The 21,966-nt window shown below is 35.6% G+C and overlaps 1 protein-coding gene across 1 annotated transcript; it reads right to left on the bottom strand.

Moving 5' to 3' along the window:
- Nucleotides 1-975: 975 nt before the first annotated feature.
- LOC129277270 (D-galactonate transporter-like) lies at nucleotides 976-21,557 on the bottom strand. Its single transcript, XM_064110652.1, has 7 exons — nucleotides 20,073-21,557; nucleotides 16,718-16,864; nucleotides 15,886-16,158; nucleotides 11,548-11,602; nucleotides 10,467-10,661; nucleotides 4,533-4,826; nucleotides 976-2,227 (listed from the first exon to the last, which is right to left on the bottom strand). The coding sequence occupies exons 1-7, from the start codon at nucleotides 20,210-20,212 to the stop codon at nucleotides 1,775-1,777; spliced, it is 1,557 nt and encodes a 518-aa protein (XP_063966722.1). The 5' UTR covers nucleotides 20,213-21,557; the 3' UTR covers nucleotides 976-1,774.
- Nucleotides 21,558-21,966: the final 409 nt, after the last annotated feature.

Raw genomic sequence — 21,966 nt, forward strand, 5'->3', positions numbered from 1 at the left:
AGACTACTTGTACAACAAGTTCTTTTTTTTAAATGAAGAAAAGTCAACAGTTATACATTATCATATTCATATATTGTTTTATTATGGATATTATATTTTGTATATATATATAGATATATCCCATTACATGAATCACCGCCTCTCTCTCTCTCCCCCTTCCATTCTCTCCTTCTCTATCTTGAATCTCCCACACACAGACACCTCACATAAGCGCACACGCACATACACACACCCACCCACCAGGGATTCAAAGCACACCCAAATATTCTTAACACCATTATTTTCCTTAAAAATTCAGATACATATAAATATGATATAGTTTGTAGATGACCTTGAGAAGTTTAAAAAGAACGAACCGGTAGCCAAAATAGCCACACCTCAATACCCTACTACTCCTATCTGACCAGGGGACCGTTTCATAAAGCTGTTCGTAATTTAAGAGCGACTTTAAGAACGACTGGTGATCCTTTCATGTGGTAAATGGTAGATTCAGTGGGAATGGTTTAGTGCGTAAGAAATGATCACCAGTCGTTCTTAAAGTCGCTCTTAACTTACGAACAGCTTTATGAAACGGCCCCACTGAACTGGAAATACGTATTTCCAGTTCAGTGAACGGCCCCCAGGTTCACTGCCCATAATGCACCATTCTCAGCAGTGTTGTCTTGTAATACAGGCTCACTTGACATGCTTGAATGATATTCACTGCTCAATACCATAATACCGCAATGATTATTTTACATGGTGCCACAACAGGTACCTTTCAACTCAACAGGCTCAAAAACGTTTCGATTCCTATACACAAATAAAATTATTGGCTATTTCATTCTCTAAATTACTAATAGTTATATCAAAAGGTATATTTTAAGACTAGCCATTTATAGCGCACAACTAAGGGGAGTCAACACAGATTGTTGGTCAGTTCGCTCCCCCTTGAAGATGTTATTTTCATTGAAAATGAAGATTTGAGCCCTCGATCACGTTGCCCCATAGAGGGTTTTCATGTTTTATTCTTTAATTGGCAATAATTATCCAGCATCAAACGAAAACATTGCTGAAATTAAAATACGCACATTCAGTGGCAAAATTGTCCTTAAAAGGGAATCAAACCTTGGTCATAAAATCAGTGTGAGAGAAAAGAAAATTTGGTACACCAGAATTAAGAGTTAAAATTTGAAGAAAAAAAAACCCCGGAAAAGCACAAAGAAGGTATTCAGCACATATTCTTGCTTTCCAAGGTAAACCACTGGGCACAATATCTAACCGTGGACCCTTTTCAGCCTATAATATATCCAAAATATCTGTTCATAATCATGATCACACATTGAGAATCGAGAAGTTTAGGGGTCTCCACTCTAAAGTACATGGATAAAAAAAACCCAGATTGGCTGTTATTATTGACCATTCGAATTGTGGATTTGGATTAAACCCCTGAGATCTGTTCTTAAATCTGAAATCATTTCATTTTCAAATCTTCAATATTTTATTCCAAATCCACAGATGCAACGTGTGTCAATTAACTCTCTATTCACAGCAGATCTGAAATCAGTTTCATAAAAAAAAATACAATATGGCATTATGGGAAATTCGATTTTTATTTAACTGCTGATTGAGCCCCGTTACTATGGCAGTTACAATTGTGGCAAGTTTACCATAACTGTAAGTCCATACTATGAAACGGGCACCCGGATTTAAATCCATGCAAATCACAGTGTAAACACCCAGTTTCAGCAAGATCAGTGGAGCCTATTAACAAAATACAAGAACTAGCATAACATTAACTAGCATAATTAGAATTATTACGTCTGTTCTGAGCGTATACCAGGGGAGTGTTCTCGGTCACCTCCCCCGCTCTTTGTTCTTTCCCAGTTTCTCGACTGGCCACTTGACCGTCGGTCACTTCCTGAATGTGCATGGTGACCCAGCTGAGGAGAAGAAATATTAAACATAACCCAAACAGGGTTCCAACTAGAAGCGTGAGCGCCAGTCTGAAGCTCGTCGCAGAGGCGATCGGGGTGACCAGGAGATTGATGGCTCCTGCCACGGAGTGTAAGGAGAAGTAAGCGATGGCAAACACGACCAGCTTGCATTCCATGGGTGTAAGATCAGAGATGATGGAGAGGAGTGTTAAGTAGACGCATTCCGCCACGAAGATCAGGATACCAAATAAAATCACCAGAGAGGTAATGCTGGTTTGGAATATCAATACTCCGCATGTAAACGAAATTATCTGGGGATGAACATAGAAATAGGATAGGTTAAGGAATTGGTGAAGGGAGAAACATTCGTAACAATGACATAGGACTAAATAAATGTACTCTTTCGACAGATCAAATGGCAGAACGGACTCTACATGTGTATAAACATATTAACATACATATGCATCCAGGTGCTCCTTCTTAGATGCATCCAGTACTACAGTACTGCCTCAAGATTTTAAAGAATCCCCTAATGTAAATATTCTTAAACGCAAACTTAAAAAAAAATCATTTTGCAATACTCGTTGCAAACAGGTCAAGCTGAATAACTAATTTAATTATACTCAGCTTTTGTGTATATGTGTATCATGAGGTGAATGGGTACCCGGTAGGATTTATTCCTTGAACGCTTTAGCGCCTATTAATATGGCGGCTTAGCTACAGCCGGGGTAATAATATGATACCAAGTATCAAAGCGCAGTTGAGTATATGCACATAGTAACTGCGCTATATAAATGGACATATTCTTATTATATGCGCCCAAATCATATACATATGCAATTGAGGCCAAAGTTTTAATACCCCCATGGAATTCAGTGAAATTTATTCACTTTGCCAAAAATCGTAAAATCTGATATATCTTCAGAAATATAAATACTACTACCTTGGCGAATTTGGTATCAAATGAGGGAATGTATTAAGCTCCTTCTTATGATTGGGATGCCGTTGGGATTAGAGTACATTTCAGGTGGAATTTTCTTTGAAGAAAAAGGCAATATTTGTGCCAAATGGACTATTGTTTGATATCATAATGTCAAACATCGTTTCATAGAAATACATAAACCTCAAATCTATGATATATATTACATTTTCTATCATGATATGTCACCACTGAACAAAGAAGTGTAAACTGAAATGTTTGTGTTGAGAAATAACTAGCCCAGATATGAAATGTTTTTATCAACTTTTTACTTTCAATCTGTCTAAAATCTGAAGATTTTGGGGAAAAAATTATTTCAATATTTTTTCTCCTGATGACAAAGCAATGTGATGAAGGGGCATGATAATCGAATTCGTTATGATAGCTAAAACATTCTATATGATACAGTACATTTTATGATTGATTGATTGATAACGAATTTATTTCATTCCAAAATTGCAACAAAGTTACAAAAGTCAAATATAATATAACGTTATGAAATGAAATAGAAACCTTCTGAAAAGCAAAGCTTGTTATTGAAGGTTTCCTTAAATAAATATTAATATTGTTAATATTCATGATGTTTAGCAAGTATAAAATTTTCTTTGAATTTCCTGGGTTTATGTAAACTTCTGGCCTCAATTGTACATGTATATTATTTGTTTTAATTTTTATTTCTTTTTTATTCCTAAAAGTGCACTTTGCCAAAGTACCTGCACTGTAAAAACTGTGGTGTTAAAACTGACACTAGTTGGTGTTAATAGAGGACCGCACCCCGATGTGTTAAAATTACACCCTAGAGATTGAACATAACACCAAAGAGTGTAAATATAACAACCAAAGGTGTTGTAATAACACCTATAGGTGTTAAACTTACACCATCAATTCAACACCGGAGTAAAATAACTGGTGTGGTCCTCTATGTACACCGGTTAACACCACATTTTTTGCTGTGTGTTCCTGCTGCCCGCCTTCTTTCTACCTAGTTTACACTGCACTCCTCTGTCCCTCATCTCTTCTCCCCCTCTCTCTAATATTGTAAAACTAAATATTTTCTCACACGATCCATCAGTTACTTTTTTGTAAATTGTACAAAAATTGTTTATATTCATTTTTTAAACAAAAATTCTAATTATTAATACGACCCAATATTTCTTTGTTGTAATTTTGTAATGAAACTAAGTTAGGGGCTTGCCTTTTGAGTTTTGCCTTTGTCGGCAAGACCCCCCCCCCCTTTTTTTTTACTTTTAAATACGAATGTCATCTGAAGTAATTTTATTATTGAATAGTGTTCCTTAAATCTATGATTACTACATAAAGCGTAGTGATCGATGTATAAAAAAGTGGATCCAGTTTCAGAGATAGATTATAAAAATATGCTATTTTTTTATATTTGCTATACTGACGGTAAGGGTTTTTCATCTCTCCTTCGAACTAATACCTGAATCGCGAGTGGCAGGTTAATAGTAGATCATGAACAATGAAGACCGAGGCCTGTCAACAGAACAATAACTTTTATTAGAGGAGTATGTTGACAGACGTGGGCGCAATTATTCTTACAAGGATCTTGGAGGTAACTAAAAACTTTTTTTTATCTATACACATCAAAGGAGGGGTAAACAATGATTGCTTTTTACCATGAGAATGACTGTCACGAAAATCCTTCCGCGTAAACCAGCAACTTTCCGTAGACGATCGCACATCATCCCTCCAAAGATACAGCTGGGAAATGCCGCGATTATTGTAATCACACCAACTAGAGATATATTAAAATCTGGAAAGTATTCGACCAAGTAAACGGTGATGTTGAAAGACAGAACATAAGCGACTGCAATACGTGCTGTTTGTGCGAGGATTATAAATATCATGAAAGACCAAGCAATCTGTCTCAAACTGATACGAAGCTGGCTCCAAGATGGCATCAAGGTGTTCTGAAAATAAAAACGAATAAGGGTGAATCCCGGGTGAATCCGAAAGAATTTATGAAACTATAGGGTGCATGATCTTCACTGACAACAGTTACCATGGTTACAGGAAACTGACACCCTGATTAGCAGTGAGCCAACTTGTCATTGACAAACACCCGAGATCTTTAAATTCGTGTACCACTTCCCAGAACTGCAAACATTTCCCTTACAATGGTTAGGAATTTCGTTGTGATCCTCCGTCGAGTCCATTATACAGTGCGTCCCCCAAAAAACTACTTTTGAAATGGGTGCCAAATAAAAAAATATATCACTTTGGGGGAAAACACTATTATGGAAGCCAATAAAGTCAACTTTCAAATGACACCAAAAAGTTGGAAAACTATTCATGCTTGAGCGAGCACTGCCCACTGAAACAAAGGGTATGAAAATTGGGGTGGGCAGGAATTAGCCTTCCAATTTCTTTCAGTTTTTGAGATGCGAGTCCCTTGGAACTTGCAAAGTTGAGGGTGTTTTGATAAATCAATGATCAAGCATTTTTCAATTTAGGTTTTTAGAGCAAATTTCAAGAATTATTAAATTGAAATTTAATGCATGAGTGAACATGAAATACAATTTTTCACTTTTTCAAGTGGATCTCAGCAATGTCTTCATGGAAGTCAGAATAGGATAGGACTTAGGTGGGGGAAGTAGGTTGACGGGATATGGGTCAACTGAACACTTATACCCCCCTCCCTCTCTCTCTCTCTCTACCCCTTTCACTCCTCCTGAGAGACTATCCTTTGCTAGGGTGAGCAGGGATTAGCCTTCCAGGTTTTTTAGAGGTGAGTCCTTTGGAACTTGCAAAGTTAAGGGTGTTATGCTAAATTACTGATGAATTGAGATCAGTTTTGCGTTCTTAAGCAAATTTCATGAGTTACTAAATTGAAATGTAATGCATGAGTAAACAGGAATTGTAATTTGAGTGTAGCATTTTTAGTTTATTATGTGGATCTTAGCAAGTGTTCTTGTGAGAGTCAGAGTAATGTGATGGTACCTGTTACATGCAAGGGGGTGAGATAGGGTTTAAGACTGGGTTAAAGGGGCATTCTTCTTTGTGTTCTCTTACAAATTACATGTCATGTACTCACCCCGCCCTCCACCCCCTTCCTTTGTCCTGGATGGTATTTAAAACTTAAATGCCAAGTGACTTATGGTTGACGGGTCTTTCTTTTCCATTGAATGATTATTAAGAACTTGACCAGTTATGATGATCTATGAAATAATTTATTGAAAAAGCTGAATGTTTGATTGATAATTTATTGAAAAAGGTGAATATTTGATTGATCACATTGATTGAGTTGATTTACTAGCAGATTGTTGGTTGATTGAATGATTGATAGGTAAAAGTTGATGACCTAATTTTATAATTAATTATCAAATTGACAGTCCGCTCTGCACTTAATGCGTACATGTAATAGCAACCAGTCTCAATCTCAACAGGAGGGGGGAGGGACGGACCTGTAGGAGGGAGGCTAAACGTTCTGTTGACCCTTTTCCCATCAGCTTACTTCACCCACTGAAGTCGTTTCTTACCCCTATTCTCCTGACTCCAATGAACAAACTGCTGAGACCCACATTGTAAAGTTAAAATGCTGCACTAAAGAGTGCAATCCACGCTCACTCATGCATGGAATTTCAATTGGATAATTCATGAAATTTGCTCTAACAATTTAAATTGATAATGAATGACCATTAATTCATCACAACACCCTCAAGTTTGCAAGTTCCAAGGGACTCGCCTCTCAAAAACTGAAAGAAACCGAAAGGCTAATTCCGGCCCACCCTTATTTTCATACCCTTTGTTTAAGTGGGTAGTGCTCACTCAAGCATGAATATATTTCCAATATTTTGGTGTCATTTGAAAGATGACTTTATTGGCTTCCATATATATAAGTCTTTCCCCCAAAAGTGATATACTTTTTATTTGGCAGCCATTTCAAAAGTGTATAGTTTTTTTTGGGACGCACTGTAGTTCTCACTGCAACAGCTTAATTCGTCATCTCGGTCAAAGATATTTTCTCCAGTGATCAACGTCAGTCTACCCTGATCGATATTTCTCTGTTACCTACACGAATATTGTTAACATGCCCAAAATATGAGTAGGGAATCAGAACGCTGTCGATCGCATCACCTTCCCGTGACGACCCCTAATACAGATTCCCAGGAACACAAGATACTATCATGACTACAATATACCATTCCCTTTATTGTTATTATTATTATTATCAAAATTAGTATTTTTACTATCATTATTATTATCATTGTTGTTAACTGCATATCAAATTACCATGCCTTTATATATTCAAAAGTAGAATTTGAATTTACATGTACATGGCAACTTAGTGATAACACCGCAGACTCGACACAGTCTCTCTCACACACCCACACAAACTGTCGATTTAGTCCAGGATAGGCCCCATAGAGAATTGACCAAACCTTGTTTTTTTTTATATATACAATATTTTTTGATGGTTTCTTGTCAATTCGAGGGTGCTGATTACGAATCTGGATGATGCCACTCGTGTAACCTTGAGCATTTTCCGCAAATTTGCAAAATCCAATATGGCCGCCAAAATATGCAAATTACCCATGAAAATCATAAAATTGTATGCACATTGGCTATGAAATGCATGAAATTGTGTGGCAGGAGTGAAATACTCTCTGAAAAAATAATTTCTGACAAAATATTTATTTTCCTGATATTCAAAATGGCCGCCATATGCCATTCTATACTCTATTATGTACAATATGAATAGGGAAAACTAATTTTCACACAAATGAGCACTAAACTGCAAAAATCGCGATGTATGAACGAAGTAATATATGCAAATCATCATTACTAACGAAATATATCATTTATCATGTCATATATGAGAACATTGCTGTATTTTGATGTCTAAAATAGCCGCCACTGGCCCAAAGAGTATTATGTACAATGGCAATCATAATATGGCCGGGGCCAAAAAAAATGACAAGAGTGAGCACTAAAATGCATATTATTAAGATAAACGAGTGGAATACTGACTAAAAACATATTTGTTAAAATGCCATTTATGTGATAAATGCTGTATTTTGAAATTCAAAATGGCTGCCATAGGCCCTATATTTCTCATGTACAATGCGAATGGAGAAACTAATTTTCACACGAGTAAGAAAAATAAAATGCATGTAATTGTGATCTACGAGTAAAATATTGTCTGACAACATGTTTTATTGCAAGACATATAATTTCTTTTGTCATGCATGAGATAAATGCTGTATTATGAAATTCAAAATGGCCCCTGTAGGCCCTAACAGTATTATCTACAATGTGAACGGGGACATATAATTTTGTAAGAATTTGGATTTGCTTTACTATGACATCCATATAATCCTGTTGTATGAGTAAAATGTTATTTGAAAACATATTTTTTAATATAAATTATAGCATTTCTTCTGCCATATAGTTGATAAATACTGTATTTTGACATTCAAAATAAGTAACCATGTCTACAAGCCCTAACTAAATTACGTAACATGCGAACATGGAAACTAATTATCACAAGAGTGATAATCATAAAATGCATATAACTGTGATGTACGAGTAAAAATATTGTCTTAAACATGATTTCTAACTAAATACATCACATATTGGTCGTGGAGGTAATAAATGCTGTACTTTGACATTCAAAATGGCTGCCATAGGTCCTAAAAGCATTGTGTACATTGTAACATGGGACATATGATTTTGACAGAATTTGGCTTTGTTAGACTCTAAATATTGCACATAATTGTGAATTGTGATCTAAGGGTGAATTATTGTCTAAAACCATGGTTTCTAACGAGATATATCAAAATGCTGTGTAATTTTTGTGATAAGTGCTGCATTTCTTAAATTGAAAATGGCCAACAAAGGCCCTTATCGTATAATATACAATTTGAGTGGAGACAAATAATGTTCACAAAAAGGGCATATGGGCAGCCATTTTGAATATTGAAATACAGTATTTATCAACTAAATTATATAAGATATGATATATTTTGTTATAGAACATGTTTTCAGACAATATTTCACTCATACATCACCATTTGGCCAAACAAAGCCAAATTCTGTTGAAATGATTTGTTCCCATTCACATTGTGCATAATACCGCAAGGGCCTGTAGCGGCCATATTTTGACTTTAAAATAACAGTATTTATCAAACTGGCAGAATAAATGATATATCTTAATATAAATTATGCTTTCAGACAATGTTTTACTCATAGATCACTATTACGTGCATTTATGGTGCTCACTCCTGTGAATATTGGTTTCCCACTTTGCATTGTACATAATACAGTCAATGTCTATGGCGGCCATTTTGAAAGTCAAAATACAGTATTTAACACAAACCTGAAACCTGAATGATATATTTCGTTAGAAAATACGTTTTTAGACAGTATCTCATTAATTTATCACATATATATATGCATTTTAGTGCTCACTCTTGTGATTTCTTTGCTCCTCTTTCTCATTGTGCATAATACTTTTAGGGCCTTTGGCAGCCATTTTGAATATCAAAATACAACATTCATCACATACATGGCTTACTAATAATATATTTCGTTAACAATTAGGTTTTTAGTTAGTATATTCCACTCGTTTAATCTTCATAATAAGCATTTTAGTGATCACTCTTGTTAATTTTTTTGCCCTCATTGCCATTGTACGCAATACTGTTCGGGCCAGTGGCGGCTATTTTAGATATCAAAATACAGCAATGTTCCCATATTTGACATAATAAATGATATATCTCGTTATTAATGATGATTTGCATATATTACTTCGTTCATACATCGCGATTTTTTTGCAGTTTAGTGCCCATTTTTGTGAAAATTAGTTTTCCCTATTCATATTGTACATAATAGAGTATACAAGGGCCTATGGCGGCCATTTTGAATATCAGGAAAATAAATATTTTGTCAAAAACTTTTTTTTCAGAGAGTATTTCACTCCTGCCACATAATTTCATGCATTTCATAGCCAATGTGCATACAATTTTATGATTTTCATGGGCAATTTGCATATTTTGGCGGCCATATTTGATTTTGCCAATTTGCGGAAAATGCTCAAGGTTACACGAGTGGCATCATTCAGATTCGTAATCAGCACCCTCGAATTGACAAGAAACCATAAAAAAATATTGTATATATGAAAAAACAAGGTTATGCCTCTTCTATCCTGGACTAATTGGGCTCCAGACCTACAAAGGCTCCTATGATACAGTAGATTTTTACAGATGACATAATTATGAGAGAGTTTGCGCACTGCAACACAAAACGCTTTCAAGAACATAGAAAATACATTGTCAAATGCACTTCATGACAGCATAATTGGTGGATCAAAGCAACAGTGTGGACGGCCTGGACTATGGACAAACGATGTATTTGCATTTTTTCATCAGCTCAGAAAATAAGGACGAAACGGCTGATCCTGTTCACCAATTTTCGACAAAGTCTTCCAGCTGTTCATTGTCATTTATTAGGCATTTTCAAAACATTTACTGTGTTCTTGAATTCGTCCCCGCTGCCGTTGCGAAAGCTCCCTATTATCATCGGTGTGACTGAATCACAATCCGCTATACCTGGTTTTGACTATGGTGTCCTTTTGGTTGCACCATGAAGCAAGAAGCGACGGCGAGGATGAGACCTGACCCACCGCAGATGATGTAACACCATCTCCATCCCATGCTTTCACTGACAAGAATGAAGATGTAAGATACGCCATACCCTGCGAGGTTCCCGTATTGTGCTATCCCAAAGACCACAGTGTGTACCTCCTTTGGGGCGGTAATGGGTAAAAATAAAGAAGGGGTTGAGAGGGGATCACATTGTATGGTATCTTGGAAAGTAAATTTGGGGTGAACATAGTATTGGGGTGAGACCAACAGGCGTATTATTAGTCAGCTGTGCAAACTAAATCCTTCTTCAGTTAATCACCCGTCTGAATGCGCAGCCTACAATGGCATGTGACCTGAAGATCCTCGAATTGAAACAACAAATTTTACATGAGCTAGTCTTTGTGTGAAGACCCACTTGTTGATCAAAGTTTTAGTCAGGGTCTGTGCCTACAGACTAGCGTATTATGGGGACCTTGGTGGCATTTCAATTTAAAAAATAAAGGAAAAATAAGAAAAATAAAGAAAACAAATGAAACGAAATGAACGGGTGAAATATGATATCACTTTCTGAATATGATGTAAAAATCATTAACGAAATTGGATTATCATTTTAAAAGGCCAACAAAAGAGAAATGAAAAGCCGCTCAAGATATTTGGTTCGTTACCATGGTTTCGCCACTGGAAATTAACAAATATACCATTGCTACACTAGAAATCAAAGAAGATTATAACTCCATGTGGACATAGTAATAACTTAAGTATACGTAGCGCTTAATGGATACTACATGACGAATATATTAGTGTCTGTATATTTCATATATACCTTTTTGTCATAGCTCATTGCATGCTTTCATTTTCTTCTTTAGCGTAATTTGTTCTCATAGATTTTTATTTTATTTTTCTTGCAAAAACCATTACTAATTAAAAAAAAAGATAAAATGCCCCTAAAATCAACTTAGTTAAGGACCTAAACAGCAAATGGGGGTATAGTTAACGACTGATCATTCACAATGGTAAAAACAAAGAAAAAATAATAGACTCCTACCTTTGGAAAGATATGAGATAAATATCCGAGAGCTAAAGGAGGATATGGACCCGAACTGAAACAAGGATAAATAAAGAAAAAAAAAACAAATCAAAGCATGAAAGGATTTTGAAATAGAATCTTGATATTATGGTCGGAAATTTTATATTTTAGCAAATAATAAAATCCTTTATCATGTTTATGGGAATACATTGACCATACGGATTGACCGTCAATCGGATCGGGTTCGCTCGAGCCATTAACCCGCCTCTGTGGTCTAGTGGTTAAGGCACCGATGTTCTAAGATGCGGGCCCGGGTCGATTCCCGGTGGAGACATTTTTTCGACCTCACCAAAGTTTTCAAAAGGGGAAGTAAGCTTTGGGGAAATTTGATTTAAGCAACGCCTAACATTGTTCTCTACAGTGCGTATAAAAAAAAAACGGGACAGATTTGAAAAGTCTATAAAATTTTTGTTTCAAATTATGATGTATATTTTGGTGTTAATATGTGCTCTGAAGTCTTATCTTTCAAATGCCATTAAAAAAAATAGTTTTATTCATGCTTGAGCGAACACGGAATAATTTTGTCTGAGGTTAAAAAGGAGGCTTGCGCCAAAATGGCATAAATATGATGATCGGACTTCTTGCTAATCAGCAGACTTCCTCTTAACCTTTTCATTATCTTTGCCATAATTTTCAAATTATGCTGTCAAAATTCATTTTCAAATCTATTTATTTGCTTGAATTGTTTTGTTGTTGTTTCTTTTTAATATGTTATCTTTTAGCTTTGAATATTCCTTCGTCAAGCAAAAACAATTTTTTTTCAACCGAATTCTGGGAGAGCGTGTATTTTTTTTTAAAATCCTTTCATTGTGTGCTACAAAGGTTATGGTGCATTTTTAACAGTGCCATACAGATGGGCGGGGGCTCGGGGATGCCCCCCCCCCCCCCCCCAGTTAAAAAAAAATCATGACCAAGAAAAAAAGTGGAAAGGAAATAAAAGGAAAGATAGAAAGTAAAATATGATATCATTTTCTGAATATTATGTCAAAATCAATTACAAAATTTGATATTGTAATACAAAAGTGGGAATATGTGCGTGCTTGCTGCGCTCGCTCAAAACTTTTTAATACATTTTACCCGATCTGCCATATCTAGCTCCTTCAAAATTGACTCAATACACCATTGCAACTAAAAGACTTCCTGTTTGTCCTGTCAAGCATATAATCAAACTTGGTCAAGGAATCAATAACCCCTTGAAAATGGATTCATCCCTTTTAAAGGTACCATAACATAATTTGTTTCACATAATAAAAGGATTTGAATAATTACAAGTTTTCCCAATTAATAATGCAAATCTTCTTGGTTGGGTTGACAAAAAGTCTTCTTTTCTTACTTATGAAGGAAAATTCAAAGGTACATGTGAAAGAAGTTTAAATAAAAAAAATAGTTCAAGTAAATAAATAAATTTGTAAATAACATTTGACAGCATAATTCGAAAATTATGGCACAGATAATGAAAAGGTTAAGAGGAAGTCTCCTGATCAGCCAGAAGTCTGATCATCATATTACTCATATTCTGCCATTCTGGCGCAAGCCTCTTTTTGAACCCCCGACGAAAGCGTCCCGTGTTCGCTCAAGCATGAACAAAATTTATTTCTTTAAATTGCATTTCAAAGATAAGATTTCAGAGCATCTATGAACATCAAAATATAGATATCATAATTTGAAACAAATTTTTTATAGACTTTTCAAAACTGTCCCGTTTTTTTTATACGCACTGTATATCAATTTCTGTACACAATTTGAAAAAAAAACACGAATTATTTTCAAAGGTGTTATACTTTTTCACATAATGTAAACACATTTACACACAACAGTCAAATGGATGTCTATCAGGGGCGGTTGATCGAAGTTGAAAGTGGGGGGGGGGGGCACAAAGGAAAAGGTCATCTTTTTTGTGAAAAGGGCACTATCCGTATGCAGAAATTCTTCGCTGGGGGGGGGGGGCGCACGCGTGTACTCTTTGGAAAAATCAAAAGCGAGGGACCGAAGCGACCGAGCTTATCGTTGAGACGAGTTTGCATTTCTTAAAGTTTATTATTGGATTTTGTGCATATTTTTAGTGAATTTTGAGAAAATCTGCAGTACAAAAATGTGAGTTTTCAAAATTTCGGAAGGGGGGGGGGCAACCCTCCCACCGCTACGCACGGCCATGATCTTAAGGGGGAAAAAAGGCTTCTCTTCCCCACTCACATGACTCATGAAACACAAGGCATGTAGGATTATTTTTACAAGTTTTTTTTATGATTATGCACTTGCAGAAGGAAGCAGAACGGCGCTAAATAAAGAAACCGGGCGCTCATCGGGCACGAAAAGAATGTGTGTGTTTTCAGCACTATGAAGAACAGGCACATTTATGAGAAGCCGGCAAAGGGGCACTCGTTAATACATAAAACAGGTCCTTCTCATGTGAAAGGGGCACAGAACATGTTCATTGGCACTTTTCTTAGGTGAAAATTAAGGGCACTGATACGAGAAAAGGCACCTATAAGACTGCAAAGGGGCAATTGTTAACGGCATAAAACGGATTCTTCTCAGGTGTAGGGGACACAGGACATGCTCGTAAGGGCCTTTTATCCTGGGTAAAAAGGGGCACTGATACAAGAAAGGGTACCTATAAGATGGCAAAAAGGCACTTGCTCAGACATAAAACGGGTCCTTTTCAGGTGAAAGGGGCACAGAACACGATCGCGAGGGGGAATTTTTTGGTAAAATTTGGCACTGATACGAGATATGGCACATGCTAACACATAATACGGGTCCTTCTCAGGTGAAAAGGGCACAGAACATGTCCATGAGGGGGCATTTTTTGGAGGAAAAAAATTGGCACTTATACGAGAAGGGGCACTTTGTCTAGGAAACACCTGAAGCTGATCCTTTTCCGATGAAAGGGGCATTGTACGCGTTCACGAGGGGCATTTCTTTTTCTTGCGTAAAAAGGGCACCTTTTCGGTGCTTCAAAAAATAAGGGGGGGGGGCACTGTGCCCCCGGCCCATCCCCGGGATCGCCGCCCCCGGTGTCTATGGGTGCATAATCTATGTTGTGTCCTGTTTGATATTGCGCTGTGTGATATTCTATAAATTTCTTCGATGTATTTCTTCATCGCCGAATGAGATAATAACGACGACGATGATAATATAATAGTAATATAATAATAATAATAATGATAATAGTAATAATAATAATAATAATGATGATGATAATAATAATGACAATAATAATACTAATAACAACAACATCAATAATACTAATACACATACACCCGTAACCTTACACACACGTTTTGCTCATCACGACAACGACTATATTTTTATCCCTGGATTCAACTTCCGTACTTAATTTCCTTTCAATAATAAACTCCTTGAACTACACACTTAATCACATCACGAAGATAACTTAAAGTTGAAAAAAGTGCAGTTTGCCCTGCATGCTAAACCTTACAGATACATTTTCGAGGTGTTATTAATCTCCGAAACTTGCTATTACCAGATTACTGGTTTCATTAATCGCATCCTGGCAAAGAAATGTGAACTTTACTCACAATAATATGCAGTAAAGTAACCAGTAGCCGAAATTCCTATGTAAGAAAAGTATTGTGCATGCTTTGGTTTTTTTTGCTACATCTTGTTACAAGGTACTTTGGGACATACTTAACCGACAGACTGCCTATTCTATATACGGTCAAATGTGAAGCTCCTCTGTCCTCCATTCATCTACTAAGTTAAAGGCCTATATAAGGCTCGGTGTAAAAATGACAGAGGTAAAACTGGCAAGGGTAAAACTGACAGAGGTAAAACTGGCTGAGGAAAAAAATGACAGAGGCCTGTATAAATGGCCAGTCATAAACCCCCATGTCAAAAAAATCCAAAAGCCCCTCCATGTACAGTAGACATGGTAAATTAAATAAGAAAGGTTCTGAGAAGAAAATTAGAATTATAATGTTGGACTAATTGAAAGGGTAACATTTGTTTAATCATACTGTAGATCTTCTGCACCAAATTGATAACACTTGAGTTGTTATTTCTTATTTTTTTCCTGGACTTACATTCACGGCCTTCTGAATGAAAATGAAAATGAAAAATAAGAAAAATAATAAATGAAATGAAATAATAGTAATAAATAAATAAATTGAATTGAATGAATAGAAATATAGAAATCAAAAATGAATACATAAATAAATAAATGAATAAATGAAATAAATGAAATAAATAAATGAATGAATAAATAAATAAATAAATGAACGAATACGTAAGTGATTAATATGTTAAAATCGTTATCTTAAATCACTAACGTACAATATGCCGAAGAAAAAGCGAAGCAAGGCGATCGCCCAGTAGTCTTCTACGAAGCCCGTGGAAAATGTACAGAGGGTCCACATCATGGTGAGTATCCCAATGGCAAATGTCGGTCTCAAAGAAAGCCTTTGAAACAAGCCTACGATTGGAATTGCTGCCACACCCTGTATTATGAGGTAGATTGGCCCAGCTAATACGTCATAGAGTGTACCTTGTCCTGTGTATCGTATAGCACACGCATCTGGTAAGAAGAACGTGCTGTTTTCAGAACACCTTTTTTTTTCGTAGTGAAGAGAAAATGATGAGAAAACTATGAAATTTTAGTATCCGTTCTACCATTATCAAAAATATCTCTATCAATTTGATAATTCCCGTTTAATTGTATTTCAGAACTTATTAATAATTAATATTCATTATTATTCAGTTTAATTTCATACTATGCTATTTATTTTATTTTTTTCTTATTTCGGGGGCGTTATCTGGAATAGGGGATCTGCTCAACCTCCTGGAAAAGATAGAACTTCATGTATAATGATTTTAAAGTGATTTGATCTCATCCAAACTTATATACAGACACACCCTACAAATCACATTGCAGGATATATCGTATTGACGAGAATCATGATAAGCATGATGAATTTCATTATAAATCTACCGAATTTGATAAATTAATTGCATAAGATCACTCATCTATACACTAAGTCAAAGTTGTCTTAACTTTTATTAATGATTAGCAGATCTACCAACCGATATTTACGTAGTTTAAATTTGCGATATACCTATCATCTTTTCGTCGGCATCATCAAATATTAAATTAAAAAAAAGAAAATACCTTCCTCTCTCAGCGCACAGTTCCTGGCCGGTAATATTCCGATCATGGAGGTAGTCACGTGCTTCAGTTTCGTTGATCACCTGACATTCTCTTTCACCAAACTCCAGCTCATTGGCCATTCCAAATATTGTAACAATGAGCAAATACCTGATTTAGAAGAAAAAAAGTTTCAGAAAGCAATACATGTCAATCAATCATGTAATCGACCAAAATAATTTTGAGTAGATTTAACAAGTGAATGATGACACGGAATTTCTGAAGAAAAAAACGTTTTGTGGCAGATTTTTTACATAAAATTTTGAACATATCACATTTCCTCTTATTTTCTTTCCTCGTGCCCCCTACGTCTTTTCCTCATGGATTTTTATTTATTTATTTATTCATTTTATTATTATTTTTTTTTGGGGGGGGTGTTCTAGTACCCTAAATCACCCCATCCATCAGGTAAACATCCAGTTTGTTCATTACTTATTATTTTCTGTAATAATTATATTGGTCTCCAGTAATTCAGATAAATAGAGTTTCTATTCCCTTTTCGATAGAATATAAATAACACCCCTTCTTTATTCAAGCGACATTAAACCATTACAAGGTGAATATTTAAGCTTGTGTCTTCAGGCACGTATCCAGCATCAGATTCTACAAAAGCATTTCATGGGGACAATAGTGACTCTAGTATGCTTGTGCACGCATGGACCCATACATTTCTTTGTCATATTTGATGCTAGATACGCTAGTGGTCTTTGAAAAGGCATTTACTATCAGTACCTACTCATAGGACCCAAATAGCCAAGTCACAGGGCCTTTTCAAAAGGCTAGCAGTCCCTGGGCTTTTGTTTTTTTTCCATAGTTTTCAACGCATCGATAAACCCCTGTTGAGAAATAAGGCCTTCACATTTTTTCTGCTAATTCATTGTTAGACAGTTTTGGACAGACTTTATCATCCGACGACAGGAAATCGTTGATGTCTAGAGTAGGCGGATGAAAAATACTTTCTCAATGTATCTTTTGGCAATGGACAAAATTGCTCTGATGTGACAGTATTTCCTTCATCGTTCATTAATTCAGTAATTGTCTTTTGCTTGCCTTTGGTTTTTTTTTTTTAGGTTAATGAAATATCTTGTATTTTTTTCCAGCGTATTCACCCCCTCAGGCACGATAAATAACAATGTTTCCCTTTGTCCTCTAACATTTCTCTACACTGTTTAAATGGGAAGTTCACCCTGAAAAAAAAGGGTTATTGTACTATACCATGATACAAAATGTATTTGTGAAGTTTTGAGAAAAATCTATCAAAGATTTAGTGTTATGATTTGCAAAATAAAATTAAAATAGTGGCAAGAATTGACAATATCATTGATGTAAATTAAAACAACAAGGGCCCTAAAATTGATCCCTGGGGCACACCAGTATCGATTGATTTAAAATCAGATAAGAATGAATTAATAGCAGTAAATTGCTTTCTATTACAAAGATAAGATTTAAACCATTAAAAAAATACATCTGACACCATAGTATGTAATTTATTTAAAAGAATGATATGAGAAAGTGAATCAAACACCTTAGAAAGATCCATAAAGGTCCCTATTACACTTTTATTTTCATTCATTCCAGAGGAGAAGAAGAAATAGAAGAAGAAGAAAAAAAAGGAGAATAAAAGAATATAAAAACCTCCTTCATCAATTCATGATCTGTAGATAGAGTCATACGGGGAGCCGATAATAATTATTTTTTATTTTTTTTAGGTTAATGAAAAATCTTGTATTTTTTTCAGCGTATTCACCCCCTCAGGCACGATGAATAACAATGTTTCCCTTTGTCCTCTAACATTTCTCTACACTGTTTAAATGGGAAGTTCACCCTGAAACAAAGGGTTATTGTACTATACCATGATACAAAATATATTTGTGAAGTTTTGAGAAAAACCAATCAAAGATTTAGTATTATGATTTGCAAGAAAAGATTAAAATAGTGGCAAGAATTGACAATATCATTGATATAAATTAAAAACAACAAGGGCCCTAAAATTGATCCCTGTTGCACACCAGTACCGATTGATTTAAAATCAGATAAGAATGAATTAATAGTAGTAAATTGCTTTCTGTTACAAAGATAAGATTTAAACCATTCAAAAAAAATACATCTGACACCATGGTATGTAATTTATTTAAAAGAATGATATGAGAAAGTGAATCAAACACCTTAGAAAGATCCATAAAGGTCCCTATTACACTTTTATTTTCATTCATTTCAGAGGAGAAGAAGAAATAGAAGAAGAAGAAAAAAGGAGAAGAAAAGATTATAAAAACCTCCTTCGTCCATTCACGATCTGTAGATATAGAGGCATACGGGGAGCCGATAATAATTATGATTTTTAGTAAACTAGGCTTGACATTGATAGGCATTATAAACCTTGCTTAGGCCTACATCTCGCAAGAAAATTTGGTTTTAGTTCCACCCGCATGAAAATATTGATTGTTCGCTTTTGTTTCCATCTTTAGGCCTACATCAGTAAAAAAAAAAACAGATTAGTGGACTTTCGACCGGAATCTCTGAAAAGGTCAGTGCTTTCACGCTGATATCGCCGTGGTTTTCCGTTTCCATATAATTGCTAAAACAGGAAAAAATCTTGTAAATCTAATGTTAAATTACATATTTGCAAAATAAGCTCCCCAATAAACCCATGAGCGCATTTAGGAAAAAAAATTGAAATATTAAGAGCAGAACATTTTGCAAAACAAAATGACAGAATTATTCTGTAAATTGTTATGACACAAAATTTGAAATTTTCTTCAATGTAACACAACATGTTTGTTTAAAGAAAACAAAGAAGAAACAAAAAAGAAGTTTTATTACAGAAAATTGGCAAGGTTCCATACACCATAGCAATTTCTTTGTATTTTTACACAATTAATGTAAGAATTACAAAGCACAAATTACTGGTGTTCTCGAGAACACCTGTAATCTTATTTGTTTGTTCTCCTTCCTTCTTTCTTTCTTTCATTCTTTCTTTCTTTCTTTCGTTCTTTCTTTCTGTGCGCACTGAACTTCGATTGATTTGCCTTGTCACTTGAATATTTTTATAACTCTTTTGCCCAGGACCGCATTCCCAATAAAAAATCATTTGTGTGCGGCCATGGTCAAATGCATAAACCTCCGATAATTGAATATTTTTATAACTCTTTTGCCCAGGACCGCATTCCCAATAAAAAATCATTTGTGTGCGGCCATGGTCAAATACATAAACCTCCGATAATAAACAAACTCATTTTTAAGTATAACTCAATTCAGGATATGAAGTTGTGAAGTCGTATTCATTTTTTAAAGTCCTATCTAAATGAATAAGTATACTTACTGTTGAGTAAAGTTCATTATATTCAGTAAAGTGATAGTAATTAGCCCATACACTCGCCATCCAAAACTGACCAATGCCTGATCAACTGGCCCGTCCGCCTTCGATTTCTTAGTCAACAACAATTCTTCGCTTCCATCCATGGCGGGAATGTTGCACTTGATACAATGTCAATGCTCTCTCCCTTTGCATTTCAGACAGGAAGGCCCATCATAACCATAGTTATGCCGAGTAAATTCAAATCACTGGTGGTATCATGGCTTGTTATTCATATTCAACTTTTAATGCAAGCGTTTTTATGGTCGGGATTTCCTTTGATGACGTCATAATCGACGGTATGTTTACGATATGTTTTGCATGACTGATACAGTGAGAGAGCCTATTATCTGGGCTCTAAAGACAGTGAAGTAATCCAGGAATCCTTCTTGCATCGTACTCCATTTCAACAGCATTTTATAAACTTCTTTGATCCGTCAGTAGTTTTTGTTATCCCGGCCACAGACCGATAGAGCATATCGGAAGATTAAACCCTCTCTATAATCGATAAACTTGGTCAGGTCAGCGAGGTGACGAGATGACCACGATGACTATAGCTAGTAGTGACCTCGTTTCCAAAATGTCGCTAAATACTTGACCGTGGCTCCTATTAGCTGTCCTGGACAAAAAAAGACAATTACTCATTCAGGCCTATTTTCATAAATATAAACCTCCTAATTGCTCCGATACTCTCAACAGTCCTGCAGCCAGTTTTATTTAGCGTTACGGCACATCCATTGAAAGCACAAAATCTCTCCGTTATGGTTCAATTCTTCATGTTCAAGAGTAATTGTTTACGGCCATACTCACTGTGATTTACCAAAAGACAAATGTCACCAATGTCAATCGGATTTCCTTCCAGTGATGTTTCAACAGCGTTCCTGTAAATCACGCTCCAACAAACTGGTTGTGGACTGAAGCTGTATAGCATTTGACAACTATGGTTAGAGAGACCGTTTGTAAACAATTCCATTTCGTTTCACCACATAGCTTTTCGTTGGCATTCGCAATATAAAATGCATGATACGTAGAAGTATTACCCTGTAAACTCATTGAACCAAATCATGATGCATACACCAGATCATAGCTATGATAGAGAGATCAGGGGAAAGGGACAAGGAAAGAAAAGGAGATGGATAGGGAGAGAAAGGAAGGGGAGAAAGAGACAGAAAAGGCAAACAAAAAAGGAGAGGAGAGATAGAGAGAAACGAGGAACGAACAGGGAGAGGGAAGAAAGAGAAAGGAAAAAAGGGGTGAGTGAGAGAAAAGGAAAGCGAGTGGAGAGAAAGAGAACGGAAGAAGGGATTGCTAGCGAGAAAAAAAAGTTAAGGGGAGGGAGAGAGAGAATGAGAGAGTAGAGCTGACAGTTTAGAGTAAGTACAGTGACAAGTAAAAACCCATTCCATTGTATTCCAGGGACAAAGTACGTAAACGCTATTGTCATGATTTAACAATAAATTGCAAACATGAAGTCTGCAATACATATACAGTGCGTCCCAGAAAAAACGAAACCGAGATTTAGCGTCTTATGTAAACAAAAAACAAGTTCGGAATTTTGAAAAAATGTGATATAAAAAATATTGCATTATTGAATTGATTTTTTTTACTGTAGGTATATATATATATCTACATGTTATTGTGAATAAATGTGAATAAATACCTCGATTAAGAGGATAAAAGAAAAAAATATATATATCTATATATACAGTGCGTCCCACAAAAAACGATACCGAGATTTATCGATGATTTATCATAACTTAATCGCAAATACAATAGACAAATGACCTACCATTTTAAAGCTTAGAATCTCCTCTTTCATCTGATTATTTCTCATTCACGCATGAGTGAGCAAAAACAATTT

The sequence above is a fragment of the Lytechinus pictus genome, chromosome 15 (genome assembly GCF_037042905.1).
Source record: "Lytechinus pictus isolate F3 Inbred chromosome 15, Lp3.0, whole genome shotgun sequence".
Lineage (NCBI taxonomy): Eukaryota > Metazoa > Echinodermata > Echinoidea > Temnopleuroida > Toxopneustidae > Lytechinus > Lytechinus pictus.

Bases quoted from the DNA above. Each gene is read 5' to 3' on its own strand.
- LOC129277270 (XM_064110652.1), bottom strand. From the start codon at position 20,212: ATGGATGGAAGCGAAGAATTGTTGTTGACTAAGAAATCGAAGGCGGAC. The intron at 16,159-16,717 runs GTATTTTCTTTT...CGAAAAAAAAAG, and splicing joins CTGTGCGCTGAGAGAGGAAG to GTGTTCTGAAAACAGCACGT. The intron at 11,603-15,885 runs GTACGTTAGTGA...TCCTTGTTTCAG, and splicing joins CGCTTTTTCTTCGGCATATT to TTCGGGTCCATATCCTCCTT.